Here is a 20,249-nt window from a genome sequence, read left to right on the forward strand (position 1 = left end):
GTATAGCTCTTGTGTTTGTTTATAATTGGTTCAAAAAGTTTAAAATATTAAAATTTAATTAAATAACTAAATTCCAATAAAATATTAATAGTATTAAACTTAGTAACTTAATTAACATACCTTACCAATGAATATGCTTTTCTACAATGAATTGTGTTAGGTGTACCTTCTCCATCACCATGAAATCTTTTATACTAACAATAACGATAAATAATTATTTAGTTTCGATAATAATAAATCATGAATTATAACAAAGACTACATTTTCATCAAGAATTGGCGTTGAACATTTGAAATTCAATGCATTCATATTTAAATTCAAAAGATTTACCTATCATCATGTGTGACGGTTTCAACATCGTTTATGGGAGGTATGTATACACTCGTTTCTTTACTTATTTGCTCGTCCTCTGCTTGTTTCCATGGGAGGTTGTGCTCGCCAGTGCTGTATACTCTGTTTCTTAAAAACCTTTTGCCACATATTTCGGCAAGTAAGCGGTTTGTGGCCATAAGTGTCTTTGGAGATAGAGCTATGATAATGTATCCTTTGAAAGATCTAATCTGTAGAACGCATGCATGTTTGTAGATCAAGATCGAACAGAAAACAAATCAAGAAGATGTGTACGCTGTAAAATGTTTAGAGGTTTCTTCTTTCTTGGCAAGAGGAAGGATTAAGGGATTCATGTGTTATTATGCTGATCCTCATGATGAGTTGTTGATTAGATTTGGACATATCCTCCACTACTTAAAGATTGTCTGATCATCAGCTCTCATGACTTACAAAAGAGAAGCTTTAAGATTAGAGATGGGGATCAAAGAATATATCAATATAAGTGAGAGAAAACTACAACACTTAGAATCTGATGTAATTAAGAACGAGAGGAAAACAGAAAAAAATAAGTTCTCTATTTTGGTTGTATACACACACCCTACACACTTTAGCGGATACGTGTTACAACAACATAACAGATTCCGCAGGAAGTCTTGAGACTATATCCGAGGTTACATCCGGAGGTAACAATGATAAACACAGCCTTCTTCTCTCCATCTTTTTGTCTTCCCTTCTTCTCGTTTCTCCTAGCTCAAAACCTAAGTTTTTTATGAGGCTTTCTCCTCTTTAGATTCTTATATATTCTATGAAGTTTTAGACTAAACCTTCTCCCTATGTTCAGTCAGACCAACCACAAGTTAAGATAAGATCTCCTGTTTTATTCTGATCTCTGCGCGGATGTTAAGCTGACCAATATGTAGCTTAATGCAATACTCTTAGGGAAGGTAAGAATAAATGCAGTTCAGGGATTTCCTTCTACTTCCTTACAGACACCTAATGGGAGAAAAGACCAATCCAGTCCAGAGGTATCCCTCAATACTTTTCATTCAACTAAGCCTTACTACCCTAAGAGTATCAAGCAGAAATGTATAATCAAAGAAGACAATCTACGAGAAAAGGGAACACATTGATAAACTCTGTAAATATAATCCACTTAAAAGATACAAACACTGAATCAAATTAACCATGTTTTCCCAGGAAAAAAAAAAAAGAGAGAAGCCTTTACACATCGCTCCACTATTCCCACCACCACAAAACCAAACAACTTTAGATTATGATGCCATTCGTTCTTACTAATCAGCAAAAAAAGAAAACTATCAAATGTTTCGTAAAATCATCAAAAGATCACAAGAAGAGAGAAGAGAGTATAGATCAAGAAACAAGCGTACGAGATCAACCCACGATGCTCCTCCCCACCATCAGCCAAAGACACAACCAACGCCGAGCAAGCCCTCGTCGACCACAGCACAAACACCCCCGCAACCACAAACCTAACCGCCCCAGCTCCCTGCGGCACGAACAACGACACAGCAGACAAAATCACCACCGGAAGCAAACAATACCCAACCAGACTCGTACACGTGTGCAGGTTCAAGTTCCCGTTCCTCCCCGCGAGCATGTTGAACACCGCGTATAGGAAGATGGACGACACCACGATCCACCCGAGTATCACCCCGAACTGGATCTTCCCGGCGAGGAGCTGGAATAGGCAGAGCGCGAGGTAGAGGAAGATCGGCCCCGATAGATCCGAGTCGTGGTGGACGGTCTGGTTGATCCGGAACGGGTTGAGGATGGATCTCGTCTTCTTCCAGATCTGATCGGGGTGGATGCCGAGCTCGTCGAGGAGAGGCTCCTCGTCCTCGAAGGAGGACGATCCTCCTCCTCCGAAGGACGCGGAGGAGTTTAAGGTCCCGGTGAACGGTCCCGCGGGGGCGGCGGAGGAAGCCGCGGCGGATCCGATGTCGAAGGACATGAAAGGGATCGCGGAGGAGGATGGGCGTGGAGGTTGGAATGGAGCGGCGGGGAAGCGGCGTTGCTGGACGTTGGGGTTGGATGTGGATCCGCCGGAGGGGAAGACCACGGGTGGAATCGCGAAGTCCTTCGTCATCTTCTTCGAGAGATCAGGAATGGATTTCGAAAATTAGGGCTCGGGTTTTTTTTTTTCTTCGTTAGAAGCGTATAGAGAGTTAACTTCGTATACAACAAAGAAGAAGGTGTCTGAGGGTGGTTTCGTCAATCTAGGAATAATTTACTTGTATGTTACGAGATATCGTGAGTTAAGCTTCTTCGGCATTGGCATGATGTCGTGTAACACCTGCTAGGAATTACTATAATATCCTCCTTATAAGTTTAGATTGTTTTATGTGAAGGCCCGATGAGTCTCATCGGCCCAGTTGACGAAGTTTGGGCTAAAGAAATATTCGTGTACGATTTTACAAAGAAGAAGGTGTCTCAGGGTAGTTTCGCCGATCTATGTAGCAGTTTACTCGTAGGAAATTACTATAGTGTCGTCTTTATAAGTTTTAAGTAGTTTTGGTAAAGGCCCAATGGGTGTCACCCGATCCGAACTTCATTGAATTTTTATTCTGTTTTTCTTTTCTTTTCCAAATAGAGAAGTAATGATTGTAGAAATTGAACAATGTACATGATGTTGCCTTCCTTGCAATTATGAGTGTCCAGGAGAGTTATACTTCATTAGTTGGTTCACTCAACTCTGAATTTTCATGAGCATCAATTATGTTTTTAAAATTTGTTTAGTGAACTTAATAATTGAATTTAAATTAGATCACAAATATATAAACGATTTTTAATAAACATGAGTTAACTCATAAAATTGGTCGTTTTATACTATATATGGACGACTTCTATTTTTCTTAAGCAAAACTTATAATTTCTATATTAATCATTTTTATCTTCTAAAATAAAAATGTAAAACCAATTTTTAAAAAATATATAAAAAACAAAATAATATTGATATCAATCTTTTTTTTGGTCTAAATGTTAAATTGATATCAATCTTTATGTCATATATCTTTAGAAATTAAATATAAAACAAGATATTCATAAGACTCTCATGTGGAATATATATTTTTATGATTTGAATAGATGAAGATTATGAAAATTTTGAAGATGAATCATCTCAAAACTTTTATGTTGAATAGATTTTTAGATCACTGATTTACCTTTGATTTAATTTATTATTAAGTGTTGGTTCTATTCAGTATTTTACTATTAACGTTTGAATTTTAAATATTTCAATTTTAAATATTTCAATTTTAAATTATATTATAAAATAAATTTATTCTATAGTTTATTTTAAAATTATTTTTATTTTTTATATTTGATTGTGAATTACCTCATTTATTTCATGATCTAGATTATTTGAATTTGAATCTACTTATTAAATCTCATATAATAATTGAGTCGAGATGAATTAACTCATTAGAAACTCAAACTCATATGTACTAACTTGTGTTGAGATGTTGAAGATAATGATCAAACGAGAATAGTTTTTTTGAAAGTTATATTCCTCTGTATCATAATAAGTTTTATTATAATTTTTTTTGTTACACAAAAATTAATTGCAAACTGCATAGATTTTATAAATAGTTTTATTTATCTCAAATACTGTTGGTAAAAAATATGTAATTAATAATAAAAATGTCAAAAATGACATTTATTCAGAAACGGAAAGAATACTATATCTGAAAGTTGACTTTCCAAGTCTGAGTTTATGATGGATGATGATGATTTACTTTGAGGACTATTTATGTATCATCGAGATTCGTAGCTGTCTCTCTCTCCCTCTCAGATTTTCTCACAAACACTTGATTTTTGTGTTATGGTGTACAAAAATATAATTATGGAAAAAAACTTTTTTGTCAACTAATTATGGAGAATTAAAAGAAGAAAATGACAGCGTGAGTACAAGTGTACAAGTTTAAAAAGGAAACTCGAAATATAGTCACGGCCAGTGAGTTTAGCCGCCAATAGAGAAACTTTAAGATCAACTCGAGCTACCGATCACGTGATTGAAAATGGTAGCAGTAACGAGTAAGTACCTATGTTTTAACTGAACCCTTTACTTGAGTATCTTCTTATATCGTTACTGTCAATATATACTTATCCTCATGTGAATTACAATATTAATACTTTCCTTATCAGTTACATATTACTTTGAAACCAACCTGGCTGAGGTTATAAATCTCACTTAGCTAACCTTATTATCAAGCCGTGATAAACAAAGGAAAATGTAGAAGAATAATAAAAATAATAAAGATACTGGTTGTTTAAGAGGAGCAGAAGGTAGTACAATGTAGTCCCAGAATCCACCAAATCCTAAAGAACCAAACCCCACATGAAAAGGGCAACTAATTAACATATAAATGGAAACAAAAGTGAAATATCCCTCTGAGAAGATAGGCAGAGAGACACAACACTTTTGTCCTTTTTGTAGTAAACAAAATAGAGAACCCACAAATTAAAATAAAATTAAACAACAAAAGAACTAGTTTATAACCTTAATAACACCACTAACCCTTTACTAATTTCTTACACTACACTGATAAAAAGAAGAAATACGAAAAGATGGATTCTTCTAATTGAGCAGGGTCATGATGATTTTTCAGTCTTAGCAAATCCAATTCTTGTCCTAAGAGTTTTGCTGCATCAAGACTGTCCAGAAGCAGAGCTTGAGGAAGAGATGTTGTTATTGCTTCCTTGGTTTGATCCACTAGAGTTCTTGGTTTTGGAGAGCTTCTGTTTGAGCTCAAAGAGAAGCTGTTGATTCTCCTGGTTCAGAATCTGAGCTTTCTTCCTCAACCTTTCATTCTCCTTTATTATAAAACAATTTTGCAAGTACAGCTTCGAGTTTAGCCTCTCCATTTCGATAAACCTTGCTCTGTCAAAACCAAAAAAAAAGAGTCTCAAGCAATGTAAAAAGAGAAAAGAAGATTTGAGTTATTAAAGCTATATGTTATGATTATACTTGAGGTTAAATCATTACATCACCACATGGGTTGTGCAGCTTCACACGTTTAATGTGGAATTACATTAAGCAAAAATCATGACTGCATTTTTTTTTTGGTGTAAATGTTAAAAGTCATGACTGCATTTATTTCGCTTTCAACAAAAATGTCAATTTTTTCTTGTAAATAAAAATAAATGCTCAAACAGAATTAATCAATACTCTTTTTGGTTTCCAGAGTAGAAAAAAAAAATAAAGCCACCACAACAATGAAAACAAAAATGGAGTAATGATGATGCAGTAAGTATAATGATGAAGTTTGAATACAAATCACATTTACAGAAGATATAAAAAACGACGAAAACTAAGCAGGTACAAGCAAAAACAGAGCCAAAATGATCTTTATTAAAAAAAGGGGAGTTTTGAAACAGATTTTTTTTTTGAAAAAGACAAACAAATAGGGTTTATTCGGCTGCCTTTGTCTCAAAGAAAAGGATACAAAGCTTTAAGTTTTTTCCATACATTTTAAGCTTTGTTATATAAAAATAAAGAACCAAGAAAATAGTTGGGGTGGTTATGTAAATGATATTCACGTTGCTTGTACGTGAGGGAAGTTGTATAGCTAGAGAGAGAGAGAGAGAGAGAGAGAGAGAGAGAGAGAGAGAGAGAGAGAGAGAGAGAGAGAGAGAGAGAGAGAGAGAGAGAGAGAGAGACAGAGGTTACCTTTAGGTAAAGAGTGTTCGAATGGGGTGAAGAGGAAGTGAAGTGTGTTTATATATTTGTAAAAGGAGAGAGATTTGTAAGAAAGGTAGAGAGGGACAAAGAGAACAAAACGAAGATAGAGTCTCTTATATAGAGCCACAAAAGCTAGTCTCCTGACACCACAATCATGCTTTGTGTTGTGTTTATGCTTACATGGCAGCCGAATTCGCAGCTCTCTATATTTTGTTTTTGTTTCTTTTCTAAATACTTTAATAATAACTTGTGAGGCAAAAGTGAGAAAAAGATTTGGGTTGCGTCATGTGAATGATGATCAAAATAAAGAAGAAAATTAGAGGAAAAAAGTACTTGGAGGAGGGTTTTACTTTCTTTCCTTCATTTGAATTTTCTCTATAGCGTAGGGCCTTTCTCGTCTTTTACTTGCTTCTTCACATTTTGGTTTGGTATTAGATAACCGTTATAACATGTTCATTTCTCACCCGCCAAGTAATCATTCACGTTTACAGTTTGTGATGTCATCATAGGCCAACAGAAACTTATAGATGTCATCACAATGTTTCAAACAAGTACTAGTATCTAGACCGGCTTGGTTTGATATATAGATAGGGTAATAATGTAATTACAGAATGGCTGAAACGAGTTATTGAGTGAAAATGATGATTATGATGATGAAGAGGGGGCGAGATAGGCCGTCGTCTCTTAAAGATTCGCAATGATGATTGGGGATTGGTTCGAACCATCATCATTCATGATTCAATTTTAATTTTTAGTTTGGACCATTTTCATTACTCTCTTTATTTCTTTCATTACACGGTTTGGTCAATGTTGGTTTAGTCAACACTAGTCATCATCAGCCATAATAACACATGTTAGAAGGTGTTCGTGTCCTGTTTTTCTTCACGACCCTTTTCCTCTTTCATCATCTTTTATTTAGATAAAGATCGATATAATTAAAAGGAAAAGAAAAAGAGAGAAATTATGAAGAATGAGGTTAAGAGAATCAATAAATCTGTTATATGTTTATGAGTGTGTCATAGTGTGAAAGTAAACATGGTTAGATAGATTACATTACAAGGTGGATTTGTTTAATCTTTTAATGGGCTCTTTCGTCACTTCATCGTTTAGCTTCACTAACCATCGTCCCTCGTGGACCTCGTTTGGTTGCACAATAATACGGATTATCGCAGTTTCACGTTTATAATTACGTTTTTTCCTTTAGCAAATCTTGTGATTTTCTTGGATTTCGTATTTAATTCACGGAATACATTCTGAAATCGTCGAAGGCATACTTTGTGAACATTGAATGATTAGTTGGTGTGGTGTTGTTGCGTTAAGATCATGTCCAATATATTCTACTATTTTTATTTCAAAAATAGAGAAATTTTATAATAGAAATAGAATTTTGCTCTAATGTATTTCTATAAAATATAAAATTTCAAATATATAGTAAAATATAGTAGTAAAACATAGTTGAATGTTTTTCTATAAATAGAAGAAAACAATTTTTTTCCTATAAATAGAAGAAAACAAAGTAATTTCTATTTTAAAAACAAAAATAGATATGAGTTGGAGTGAGTTAGCCTCTAAATATTATTATAGAGGTAAAATTAAAAATGAGTTGTTGTTGCGCTAAGAGTTCCAAATTGGCAATGGTTTAAAAGTTTCAAACACAAAAGTTAGAACCCATTAATTATCGTGTGTCTTGAAATGGAACTATAAATAAATAAAAATGGAACTGAAAATTAAATAGTGGTTGCACTTCTTGCTTACATCAAAGGCAATGATAATTAATAAGTAGGGAGGTGTGTATGAGTGTGAGTCATACATGTTATAGTTAGGAGAATTTGAAATGATATCTCTGCCCCCAAATGGGTTTGGTTCTCTTCATCACTAATAAATATTTAATTATTTTGCTAATTGAACAGACTGCCTTTCTTTAAAGTTTAAAATGTCTAAGCAAATATATAGTCTGCATTTAGCTCAACAATTACTTATGTTTTGGTAGTAGTGATATAAACTAGGACCTTTGAATTTTAGTTAAAAAAATTGTATTGGTTGGTTGTATATGCAGGACATCAAAACGTATGGTCTATAGTATGTTAAATCGTGTGAGTATGAAACTATATATTTCCCACTTTTAATCATTATAATTTGTCATCATTTCGTCCCTTTAGAGCTTTATTTCTTTTTATGTTTTGGGTCTCCATAAGGTATAAAGTGCGTCCATATTGCATTGCATGGAAACATTATCATAACATCTCCTAACTTTTAAAACTTACAACGAATAGTTAATAAAGATTTGGTGGGGTGGGAGCACTAATGATATACATGGGTATTGTAATATCTATATTTTTTTTTTGGTTTTCAAAAAAAAATTTATCCTTTATACTTACAATTTATTCATAACTCTATGCCATTGAAATAATTAAATAAACCTATTTTTAAGTATTTTTTATTTTTTTCAAAGTTAATAAAGTAATAATTATTCCTGATTCTATTTTTCCATGTCTTTTTCAAAATTAATAAAATATTTCCTAACTAAATTCATAATAAGATTAATATAAATATTTTAATTTACATATTTCATATCAATACTATAAAAAATAATGAACATCAATAAAATAGAGAAAATATTAATATAGCAATATAAGTTATATTTGTCTCACTCTCTCCCACAATCGACGTTGTTCTTTTTTGGACAAATTATTCTTCTTCACCAGTATAAATATATTATAAAATATATGCACTACTATAATTATTTATCAATTTATCATGTATATAAAATAATTTATAATACATTATCATTAAAAATTGATCCACAAAAAAAGAAAAAAATATTTGTGCAGATGCACATATCATATTCCAAAAATATATTATAAAAATGATAGTGATACAATTGAGAAGTTATAAGACAAAATAAAATTAATCAGTATAAATTATAAAATTATTATGTTTACAAATGTCAGATTAAATAATTATTTAACATGATTAAAATTTTAAAATATATATATTACCACTTAGAAAAAATAAATATTTATTTATATAAAATAAAAACAAACATCCGCACGGACATGGTTTAAATGTACACAAATTTAAACTGATTTATAATTTATTATCATTTATATCAAATTTATATTTTCAATTTATTTTCTTAAAATTTTAAATCTTAATTTTTATATGTTCTAAATATGATAGAAGTTTGATAATCATTTTATTTTTTTACAAATGTTATAACTGATGTATCATTTATAAATAGCATGTTAATTTATAATTGTCTATTTTGTATTTTTATATTAAAAATTTGTTCGTTATATATCTTAGACATGAATCTAATTATATAAATGTTAGATTTGTTTATATGATATCCAATATCGGTGATACATTTTACGCTAAACCCAAAAATATAAAATTAAGTAAAAATATAATATTTAAATACATGTTATATTTTCTCGCGGACCAAGATCTAATATTAATTAAGAGATAAAGTGTTTTTAATTGCAGCTGATACATAACACAGAAAAATACATATTATTCACACATTGTAATCCATTTATGCACTTTCTAATTTTTTTAAGAAAAAAATGCTAAACAGTTATATTTTCATGTAATGTTTACAAAACATTCCAACTTTCATCAGAGATATCAAACTCTGTCGATGAATAGTTTCTTCATTGTTTACAATGTGGTTGATTTCGGATAAACATTTCTTTAAATTTTTAAAAAGTGAAACAATTAGACACTCTATTTCTAAGTCCTATCACATAGTGGAACATGCCTCAATTTCATAAGGAATGTTGTTGTATTAATCAAAGTTTCAAAAAAATATGTTGTCGTATTCGTATTTGGTATGATTAAGATCATATTATGATAGAGCACCATTATGATTTATCTATTTAGTTGTTTGAGTAAAAACTTTGTTGTTCCGTTTTGTTTTTTGTTTTGTTTTTGGTTCCGTTTTCTTCATCAATGATGTCATTTTGTTTGAGTTCTTTTCAAGTAAAAAATGTAACCATGGAAAGATTGTTTAGACTATTTCCAATCCATGGTAGTATATTTTTCTAATATATATGAAGTATATTAATAGATGAGTTTTATTCGAATGTATGTATTTAGTTATTTATAATAGAGAAAAACTATATAAAGACATACATTGGATCAGAACTCATCTATAGTATAATTCATTTATTTTAGAAGAAAAATATAGATATGGGGTGAAAATGCTCATCTTCTAAATATCTTTTTGTATTTTATGAAACTTAACGGAATTAGCATCTATAAAAATAGCATAATAAGTCTAAACATGATAGTGGGTATAGGCTCAGCCGGATGCGGAGCTATCTTTGCGGTCTTCACCAACTTGGTTCATGGTTATGTGGATAGAAGATTCTCAGGTCTGCCTCTGAGTTTGGCCTGGTTCTGTCCGTTTAGTTGAAGATTGTTAGTCCTTCCCTTCAAGTTGTGATCATCGGTTCCGTGTTCACAGTTCCTTAGACTCGTCGAATGGTTAAATTTTTAGTATTCTCTTACATAAACTTAACTATGTTATATTAGGTTTCAATTTTTCTTTTAATTCTTAAGTTTTGGAAGGAGTATGTTCCTTTCCGTTTTATGGCTCCGAAGGGATTCCAAATCCTTGTCAGCTCTTGACTCCGGAAAGATGGGTTGTCTTTGCCGGCTTATGTACGTTACGATCGTGTTATTTGTAATCTAATAGATGACAAAAAAGTCTAAACATGATATAAGAGCAGTAACTCTGTCTTTCTTTAGTTATTCAGCACTTCAACCAATTTCAATTATTTATGAGATTTTTTTCCTATAATGATATTCACACGTAAATTTCTGTATGTTCTTGTTCTACAAATCTACATTTCTTGTAATTCGTACCCTGGTTTTTGCGCAAATATGTTAAAATTTTTAACTTGTTTTATTTTTAAAAACTCAAAATCGTACCTGTTTTTAGTCATACGTCTCTGTGAAGTAAGAATATCTTTAAAGCAGGGTTCTAAACATAATATCTAACAATGCATTTAATTATAAATATAAGAAAAAATAGAAAGAGAATGTTGAAAAGTTCTAAAACCACACGGTTTAAGAACTGGTACATAATATTTTGGACAACTGATATATTACCCGTATATTACTAGTGGTTCATATTTTCTATTTAAATATGTGATTTAGTTTTTTTACAAAATAGTAACACTTTATTTGTTAGATAACTTTTGTAATATCCAAACTGATAGACATGCTCTTATAAACTTCTTTGGTTTCAGTAGTTTCTAAAATATGACACCATCTAATGTCTTGCACATTTTCAGACATTGTGATCACTGCAAGTTTGAAACTAGCTAGGACACTAAAGTTGGTGTTAGTTAACAAATTATGTAATGTTTTCGCATGGCGTTTTGGAATTTTCCATGCAATAATTTATAATATATATGTAATGTAAAATAATTGTTAAGTAAAAAAGTTAATAACCTCAGTATGTAGTATTTTATTTTCTTTCCGATCAGTCATGTACGACGGAAGTCATCTACCTCAGATAAAACTTGAAATCGGAATATTACTCAATTTTGTGAAAAGAAAAATGGTAAGCCAACTCATAAGCCATTAAAGTTTTTAATTAATTAATTCTTATTTTTTTTTTAATTTTCCATGCATTCGCCTGCATTTTGGGGTTCCACTTTGTTTTGTTTTGTTTTTATCTACACAAATTGTCTGTTATAATCTCATAAAAGGCAAACAAAAGTTATATAAAGAGGAAGCACCGTGTTACCTTTGCTCTCTGGGTGTTACACTATCGTTCAAAATTGTATCTTTATGCACATGCGCTACTTTATAATAATTTACAAACCAATAGGTGTAAGTTGTAACCATTTTATCTTGCTTTCCATATTTTGTGGATTCATAAATATTACAACATTTGTCCCACGATGAATATTCTTTTCGTTTTAAACTCGCTTAGCGAACGTCATATCCAACTCAAAATGTATGGAACATTAACCTGAAACAAGTATAAAATGTTGATGTAAGATAACCAAAAGCGTATGGTCAAGTAATTTGTCTAAGTGGGTAAAAGTGTTCGCCATGGACATGGGCGGAAGAGTGTATTAGGAGCTATTAAAAAAAAAATAGAAGTGAAACTCAATAATACATTAAATAATGAATACCAGTAACTCAATAATACATTAAATAATGAATACCAGTTCAATGATATTCACTATAAATAGAAGTAGTCGCATATATATTCATAAGATGATAAAATCATTTTACTGGTAATTTTATTAATATGCAAATATGTGGTAATATTTTTCTTTGATGAGGTTTTTTTTTGACATCAAATAAAACAGACTCATATTTGATGAGGTTTATGCAACAACAAAAAAGAACTTTTCCTCATGCTCCTGTAAATTTTTTTTGTCTCGCAACTTTATGTAAGTTTAAGTTTAGAATCAAGTTTGATAATCGGCACACACCGTATTTCTTAAAAGTATTATAAACATCTTAAATGGTTATAAATATTCGATTTTTAGACCTTTATTTCATGCAAATGTTCACAATCCAACAAAACAAGACTAGAAAAGGTGGAATATCAAATATGACGGCACTAGAGATGTTATCAATGTAAACATGAAAATAAACCAAACGAGAAAACTTCCCTATGCTTAAATGTTTAAACAAACTTAAGAGATTGTTAACAATCATCAAAAAATTTGAGATTGATTTGCATTTAGCAAGAGAGCTGTCAGGTGGACGGTCTAGTTCAAGTCAGAGGATTTTTAGGTTTGGTCTAGCTAACTAGCACTCGGTCTAACTGAATCTCTGAATCATACCGGGTGTTTGAAGAAATAAAAAAGGTAAAGCTTGTACACAAAAGATAAAGAAAAGCAGAAAATATGATGACTTCCAGGAAAAAAAACTTCAAAATCTCTAGGCTCTAAAACTGAAAACTTCTTAAATTTGAGAACGATTGTAGTCCAGTTCTTAATTTATAAAAGCGAGTAGAACCTTCAACCTCATATAATCTGCTCGACTAAAATTTTAAATGTTGGAATGTAATAGTACATAGAGTTACTTCAGCAGTAATAAATTAAAGCCTAAGAGATGGGAGACAAAATGGGTCTTAGGTACTCACGAATTTGAAGTAGGAGTATAGCCAGTCTCATAATAAACTCTTCTTCTGTAACATCCAATGATGACCAAGCCCCTCTAATTATATATATAAAAAAAACTTTAACTCTATCTTTTTCTGCTTTTCCTTTTTTAGCTAGTGCAATTATCCAATTTTTTCTTTTCATATTTACTTTTTCAGCGTATCTTAAATACCAGTTACTGAAAATTAGTGCAAAGGGGGAAAAGAAAAAGATAATCTGACCTAATGATTTAAGGAAGTTATTGAGTCATGGACGAGAAAGTAAAAAGAGAAGTTATTAAGTTCATTAGAAAAGCCAACAAGGACAAGCTTATTCAATTGGACATTTAATATATATCAGTATAGAACACAATCAAACTGCAATGTTTATTGTTAACACTCAATTGTCCCAACAAACTAGATTTAAAGATGCATAATTTTTCGTATATAGTTTTTTTTCTTTCCAAAATAAGTAAATTACTTCACACACTCCGGAAATAAGTAATTTGAGGAAGATTATGTATACACATGTGGTCTTTAAATCATTCTAGAATTTTTTAGAAACAGCAATCTCCTACTATGCCAATTAATCGAAAATAGATAAATCTCCAAAAATTGTTTTAAATATCTAATCAAGTTTTCTAATTTGCATATATCATTGTTACCAGTGAAAGCCTACATGTGTCGAACTATAAGGAAGAGAAATAGAAAGTTTACCCAAGTCCAGCTAAATTTATTTGCTTAAATGGTTTGGTTAAATAGTAACAGTTTGAACAACTCTATACATGTGGCAAATCATGCCCCCCCCCCCCCCCCCATGGATCATGCATTTATATACACAAAGAATATTTACTGTATATAGTTTGGATGCAATAAATGATCCAACAATTAATTTCTTACTTACAGGTTAAGAATAAAAAGTGGTAGGAAGTACTCATGAGTACTACTCCCAACTTCACCATGATGATGATCAGCATCATCCACCATTTCTGCCTGTAGATACAATTATGCAAAGTGAGCCCAACTTGTTACAACCATCTCATTGAATCCTTACTCTACCCTCTTCACATGTTCCCCCTCTACCTCTCAACTTTTCATCATAATAAAAAGTATGAAAAACATATTAGATACTAGCGTGATTACAATTTCTATAAAATAATTTTTCTGTCATATGACATTTAGTATTTAGCTAGACAATGATGTAAAATTTTACACTAACATTTTTTCAATGGAAACTTCTTTTATCCTGTTCAGTGAAGTTTATCAAAAGCAATAGCAAAAAAATTGATAGATTACATAGTATAAAAAACAAAACAAACTCTTGAAAACACATCTTAAATATTTGAAATATGATCTGAAAATTCAAAAGTTATCAATAATGAACCCACACCAATTTAAGGTTAAGTTTTAACGAAAACATTGATATTATGATGATCTTGTTCCACAATTTTTAACAATATCAAAATGCTCTCATACATCACCAGTGGACTTTAGTCACGTTAGTTGTCTACACAGCAAAAGTTCTCTAAATAAATATAGATATTTTCTTTCTTTAAATTTGTTCTGAAAGAGGTCACTAACATTTACATTCATCAAATTTATCTAGATTTGATAAATCTTTTGGTTACAAAACTTATATTGATATGTTTTTTTTCTCAGGTATAAATAGACCAGGACCAATCAATAAAACTATTTACAGTTTAGGTGTTTCATGGTTGTGTGTCTGTGTCTGTTGAAGAAGAGTGTTTTAGCAAATCACAGTAGATATTTGGTGGGGAGATGTCAAGTCTCTCCCTCGTGTGGAGATGTAATATGAACGACTTTTATCGATTTTTTTATGATCGCTCGGTTACTTGTTTGTTATGATCATTGGCTATGATTATTCTTACGTGACCCACCCACCTGTTTCCCTATCTCAACTTCCGTCTCATGGTCATTGCATTTACGCTTTCAATTTGGCTACGCTATTGGCTCACCTTTTTTTTTGTTCATATGAAAAAAAATAGTAGTTATAAGGTGTAAACTTATATAATTAAAGGCAAACAATCAAGTCCATACACAACTCTTAAATCATCTCAACTACAACATCCGGCTATCATATCTGAGCATTAGGTTTTATGATTCAGATCGGGTTATTAGTGTTTTGAGTTATTCGAATTGGGATGTTTTGGACTATTTAGAAATTGATATTTTTGGATCCTATCAGTTTGGATTCCAGTCCATTTTCATTTTATTATGAAATTAAAAACGTAACTTACATATAATTCAGATTTTGATTCGGGATAAAACCTAAAAAACTAACAACCTAACTTAAACAGAAAAAAACACAAAATACTCATTTTATGATAATTTCTAAAATATTTATTTTATAATAATTTTTATGGATTATATATGGGTTTTTAATGATTTGATTTAAACCCCAACTAATTATAGATTGGATGAAAAACTTCCAATTAAAATTTTAAACCGCTGATGACGTTAATCCTCAATTAACAAAATCGTTTTTCTAGACCGAGATTCGTTAAATTAAAATGTGATGTTTCTCATATCACAAAAACGACATGAAATACTTACAATTAATATATATATTAGTGATTTAAACCTCTAATTATTTTTAGATCGAATGAAAAATCTCCAACTTAAATTTTTTTATTAAACCCTTTAACTATTAAATATCGTTAATGACTTTAACCCTTCATAAACAAAATCGTTTTTTAAAAGAACCCTTTCATTTAATCATATATAGAACACGATATGAGAGTTTAAAAACATAAAAATTCAGTTCGATTTTGGTCTTTGGGTTTAAAAAAAAATAAAAACCGTTCGTTTTTGTAAATTTCAGTTTTCGGATTTTGAGTTTCAAATTCACTAACAATCCCAACCTAAAAACATCGGCCGAAGGAATTCATTATTTTCATGTCGTCTTACTGTGTTTTTACAAGGAATATAAACCAAAGAGAAGCGCTCAAAGCTGCATCAGTTGCAGGATTTTGGAAGATCAGGATGCTATCGGACTCTAGTATCTTTGTGGCTGCCCTGCGTTCAGGGACGGTTTTGAATGAGATAGCGGGACTAATCCACGAGATCAGTCACCTCATTTCTCTCTTCTCAACCTTATCTTTTGTTGTAATACCTAGATCAGCCAACTTGATAGCTGATCGCTTGGCCAAGAATGCTCTCTCTTCTTTATTGTCTCAAGATTCTGTTTGAACCGCTCAGTTTAATCAAATGAAAACCGTTGACCAAAAAAAAAAAAAACCAAAGAGAAAAGAAAAAGATAGATAGTTTCCATTTATCATCGTTTACTTCTTTACCAAATTTTAGCAATTGTACAGTTCAAATACAGATGTTGAATTCAGAATCAGGTTAGAACCAGAACACATGATGAATGTGATGAGTGACATTTCAAATGAAATATTTCCACATTCTTTTATGGTTTCATCAGCATGCCTTTGATGTATTCCAGTACTCCATCTACATCTACCGTCCACGCCACTGATACTGGTGAGTATCCCACCCATGGATTGCTCCCATTCCATCTGCAAATCCAATCAAGACCAACATTTAGAGGAAAGTCCTACAAATTTTAAGAGAGTAAGTTTTATAATTAGTAAAACCTCTTGAGGCCTTGATCCATGAGAGTGTGGCCAACGCATATTCCTTGAGTCTCGACCCTAACAACACCTTTCTTATATGTGAATAGATCAGGCCGTACTACAGCCACAAAGCTGACCGGGTCATGGAGGTACACTCCTGAAAACCAACAACAATAAATCTTTTTGAAAATCAAAAACTTGCAAGTTTCATAAGCATATGTTTTGATCATAGTTTCTTGCTTTTTTTTTTTACCATAAACACCATCAGATTTGACATGCCAATCTCTGTAGAACTTGCACATGTCGCTTAACAGTTTGGCGTGTTTCCCCTTGGACTCACGCAGCGCTAAGAGGTCATCATCTGAAACACATACACTTGCTTTTAGGGAATGTATTTTTTCGGCTCAACCAAAACTTTCACTAACCAATTGTGAAAACAAAGATTTTAACCTCAAACCCTACATATACAACTACTGAGATCTAGTATCACCTAGGAACACTTGGAAAAATCCTACGCTACCTAATCGAAACGACATTGTATTTTTCACCACAACGAGAACGAGTTAAAAGGAGACAAGAGGAAGAGAAAAGTTAATTCACCAGATAGTTTAAGTTGGGTTGTGATGTTAATCCCAACAACAGTGATATCAGCTCCACAAGTGAACACCACATCAGCTGCTTCTGGGTCATTATATATCTGTAAACAGAGTCACATATTTATAATTCTTTTCATTAGCAGAAGATTCAAGAAGAGGTTGAGGGGATGTTTCTTACATTAGCTTCAGCTGCAGGATTAACATTGCCTAAAGAAAAGAAAGCTCCACCAAGTATAACAATCTTCTTCACTTTTCTCGCAAATGAATTATCCCGTTTGATGGCCTAATTAAACACAAAGCGGATAAAAGAAACAGTCATGGTCAGAAACACAGAGCGGGATTATAAGATTTTTGAAAGAATAGAGAGTGTTATGAGTCTTCTTACTAATGCTAAGTTGGTTAGAGGTCCAAGAGCGAGAACGGTGACTTCACCAGGATATTGAGAGACTTTCTCAACAAGAAACTCAGCTGCACTCTTGTCACACTTCTTTCTACAAGGAGAAGGAACAGAGACGTCTCCAAGCCCGTTTTTACCGTGCACGAAGTCAGCAACACGTGGAATCCCACCCTGAGAAACAATGAACACAACAGAGCCAGAGTTAGGCTTCCATACTCAGTGAGAGAAGAAGAGAAAGATTGTATGTAACCAACCTTTAAGGGCTCTGAACTTCCTTCAGCTACGGGAACATCAGGGAAGCCAGCAATCTCACACTGTTCTTTTGCATAACCGTTTTCAAGAGATCACAGACACATTCCAAAGAAAAAAGAGAACATTTATATACAGAGCAGTAATCGTTTGTTGTTACGTACGAGGAGTAAGGCGTTGCGAGTAGCATCTTGTGTCTGAACATTACCAAACACTGTAGTCAATCCTAATATATCTAGCTCAGGTGTTTGAAACGCCATCATTATCGCCATGCTATCATCTAAACCAAACAACACATCATACAACTAATGTTACAACCACCAAGTAAGTAAACATCTTCTAGTTTTTAAAGCAAACATCAAGTTTAAAGATCATAACTTTGCAAACATGGACTTCAGATAAACGGAATTAAGACCTCTCGCGCCAAAGGGTGTTGGTTGATCAAAGTCAAACCCTTTTCATACTACAAGCATCATTCAAACTAATTATATCCATTGACTAAAAATCTCACCGATGCCAGGGTCTGTATCGATGATGAGCTTCTCTCGCTTAGAAGAGAGACCCGAAACGTCACCGTTTGAGACCCCACCGTTGCAAATCTCCATAGTAGAATCCATGATTTCTCAGCAAAGTAAAATGGATGTTAAAAAACGCAGTGAAACGATCTTTCTCGTGGTAAAGAGTTTCGTATATTATACGTAAAGGGGGTGAGAGAGCTTTCACGAGAAAGATACCTCAAAAAGGCATAAACTTTTGGGTCAGCTCTGTAATGTCAAACAGCTCAGAAGATATATGGAGAGAGAGAGAGAGAGAGACGTCCAGCTAAGCTTTTCTTATTTTATTTTTGATTCTCTCCCTATTTTAGTGGTGACAGAAAAATTACTTTTGGATTTTAAATCTTATTTTAAGGTTTAACCACGTTTTATTTTATTTTTAACCTACCACACTCTAATTTATAATTATCTTCCAAGATCAAAAACCCTTTTCAAAATCTTATGTGTATCGTTCCAGTTTTCATAGGTTGTTGTCCCTGAAATAACCAATGCTGTTCTAGTTTTTTTTAAAATTTAAATAAAAAATAACCAGTTTTCGATTTTTTTTAGTAAGGAAATTATAAAGATATATATTTTTATTAGTAACAAGGGTTCGTTTCTTGAATAAAATGTGGGGATTTAGAACTTGGTAGGTGAAAAGAAAACGTTTATTGATTAGAAGGAATCAAAATCATAAAAATAAGTTTGAATGTGAAATTATTGGTGTTTGGAACTTGGAAGGAAGTGACCTTTTTCGTCACATGCCAACTAAGCCAATTATATGTCACCAACGAAGACGCATTTGACTACAGTCCAAAACGCAGTTTGTTCAATGTTCATGCATTACCATATTTCGTTAAGTAAAAGCCCAACATATGCTGGGCCTATAACATGACTCTCAAACTTGCAATAGTTTTTGTTTTGGTTTTAAAATTAAGTTTCATGATCTTGTGAAAAATAGCGTGAGCTAATTCATGGTTTATTGAAAATCAATTCAAAATTATGCAAGTAGATTAGTGTATATGCATATCTTCCAGGGGTATTCATTTTTCTTTTACAGATTTTTTTCACTTGTCACAACTTACATTATAGACACACCACAAATATTTGTTAGATTTAATAACTTGTTTGTTAATGGAAAAAATAAGAGAATGTAGTTTACTATAAAGAAAATTCAATGGTTTCTTGCCGGCAAAAGAGATCAATAATGAGAAAAAGCATAAATCAATAAAAAATTCGAAAGTAAAGTGGGAACATGGGATAGACGAGAGAATCTTGGCGGCCGAAAATGGGGTTCTATGCCAATTGTTTAGCCCAACCAACCTTGGCCACTATCTCTATTATTATTTTACCCATTTTATTATCATTTATACATATAAATAAACAACGTTCCTATCATTTGATGCGTTGAACCAGAAATTTTCATATAATCAAACATTTTTTCACGGAAATTTTCATATAATCAAACATTTTTCTCTTAACCGGAGTTCAACACAAACCCCCCTATTCAGCTGTCAAAATAGCATTGCTTTGTATGAGACTGAAGGCTTGCCAGAAAAATGGTTCAAATTTTTTTTTTTTTTTTTTGATATCTCTGGTGTCTGGGCAGCCACTTTCCCAAATATCCCCCGAAGGGGTCCAGCGCCCCAGCAGTAAGGATGGTTCAAATTTACCTTTACATGTTTTTTCTATATTGAAACTCAGATTTACATATAATGTTTTTTTATTATCCA

At 32.2% G+C, this 20,249-nt stretch overlaps 2 protein-coding genes and 1 non-coding gene across 4 annotated transcripts; all 3 read right to left on the reverse strand.

The window, feature by feature from the left end:
• Positions 1–1,437: 1,437 nt before the first annotated feature.
• LOC108806051 (uncharacterized) lies at positions 1,438–2,550 on the reverse strand. Its single transcript, XM_018578074.2, has one exon. The coding sequence runs from the start codon at positions 2,435–2,437 to the stop codon at positions 1,667–1,669; it is 771 nt and encodes a 256-aa protein (XP_018433576.1). The 5' UTR covers positions 2,438–2,550; the 3' UTR covers positions 1,438–1,666.
• Positions 2,551–4,594: 2,044 nt separating this feature from the next.
• On the reverse strand, positions 4,595–6,546 carry LOC108809492 (uncharacterized). The gene is made up of 2 exons (XR_008936123.1): positions 6,020–6,546; positions 4,595–5,230 (listed from the first exon to the last, which is right to left on the reverse strand). It is a non-coding gene; the product is annotated as an uncharacterized LOC108809492 (transcript).
• A 9,865-nt stretch (positions 6,547–16,411) lies between these two features.
• LOC108806770 (uridine nucleosidase 1) lies at positions 16,412–18,788 on the reverse strand. 2 transcript variants are annotated; one of them, XM_018578961.2, is made up of 9 exons: positions 18,495–18,788; positions 18,148–18,263; positions 17,989–18,048; positions 17,723–17,905; positions 17,516–17,620; positions 17,342–17,438; positions 16,995–17,102; positions 16,763–16,898; positions 16,412–16,684 (listed from the first exon to the last, which is right to left on the reverse strand). In XM_018578961.2, exons 1-9 carry the CDS (start codon positions 18,598–18,600, stop codon positions 16,576–16,578), a joined length of 1,020 nt encoding a protein of 339 aa, XP_018434463.2. In that variant the 5' UTR covers positions 18,601–18,788; the 3' UTR covers positions 16,412–16,575. The 2 variants fall into 2 exon arrangements, with proteins under 2 accessions (XP_018434463.2, XP_056844762.1); XM_056988782.1 differs by having other exon boundaries at positions 18,362–18,503.
• Positions 18,789–20,249: the final 1,461 nt, after the last annotated feature.

The sequence above is a fragment of the Raphanus sativus genome, chromosome 6 (assembly GCF_000801105.2).
Source record: "Raphanus sativus cultivar WK10039 chromosome 6, ASM80110v3, whole genome shotgun sequence".
In the NCBI taxonomy this organism is placed as follows: Eukaryota; Viridiplantae; Streptophyta; class Magnoliopsida; order Brassicales; family Brassicaceae; genus Raphanus; species Raphanus sativus.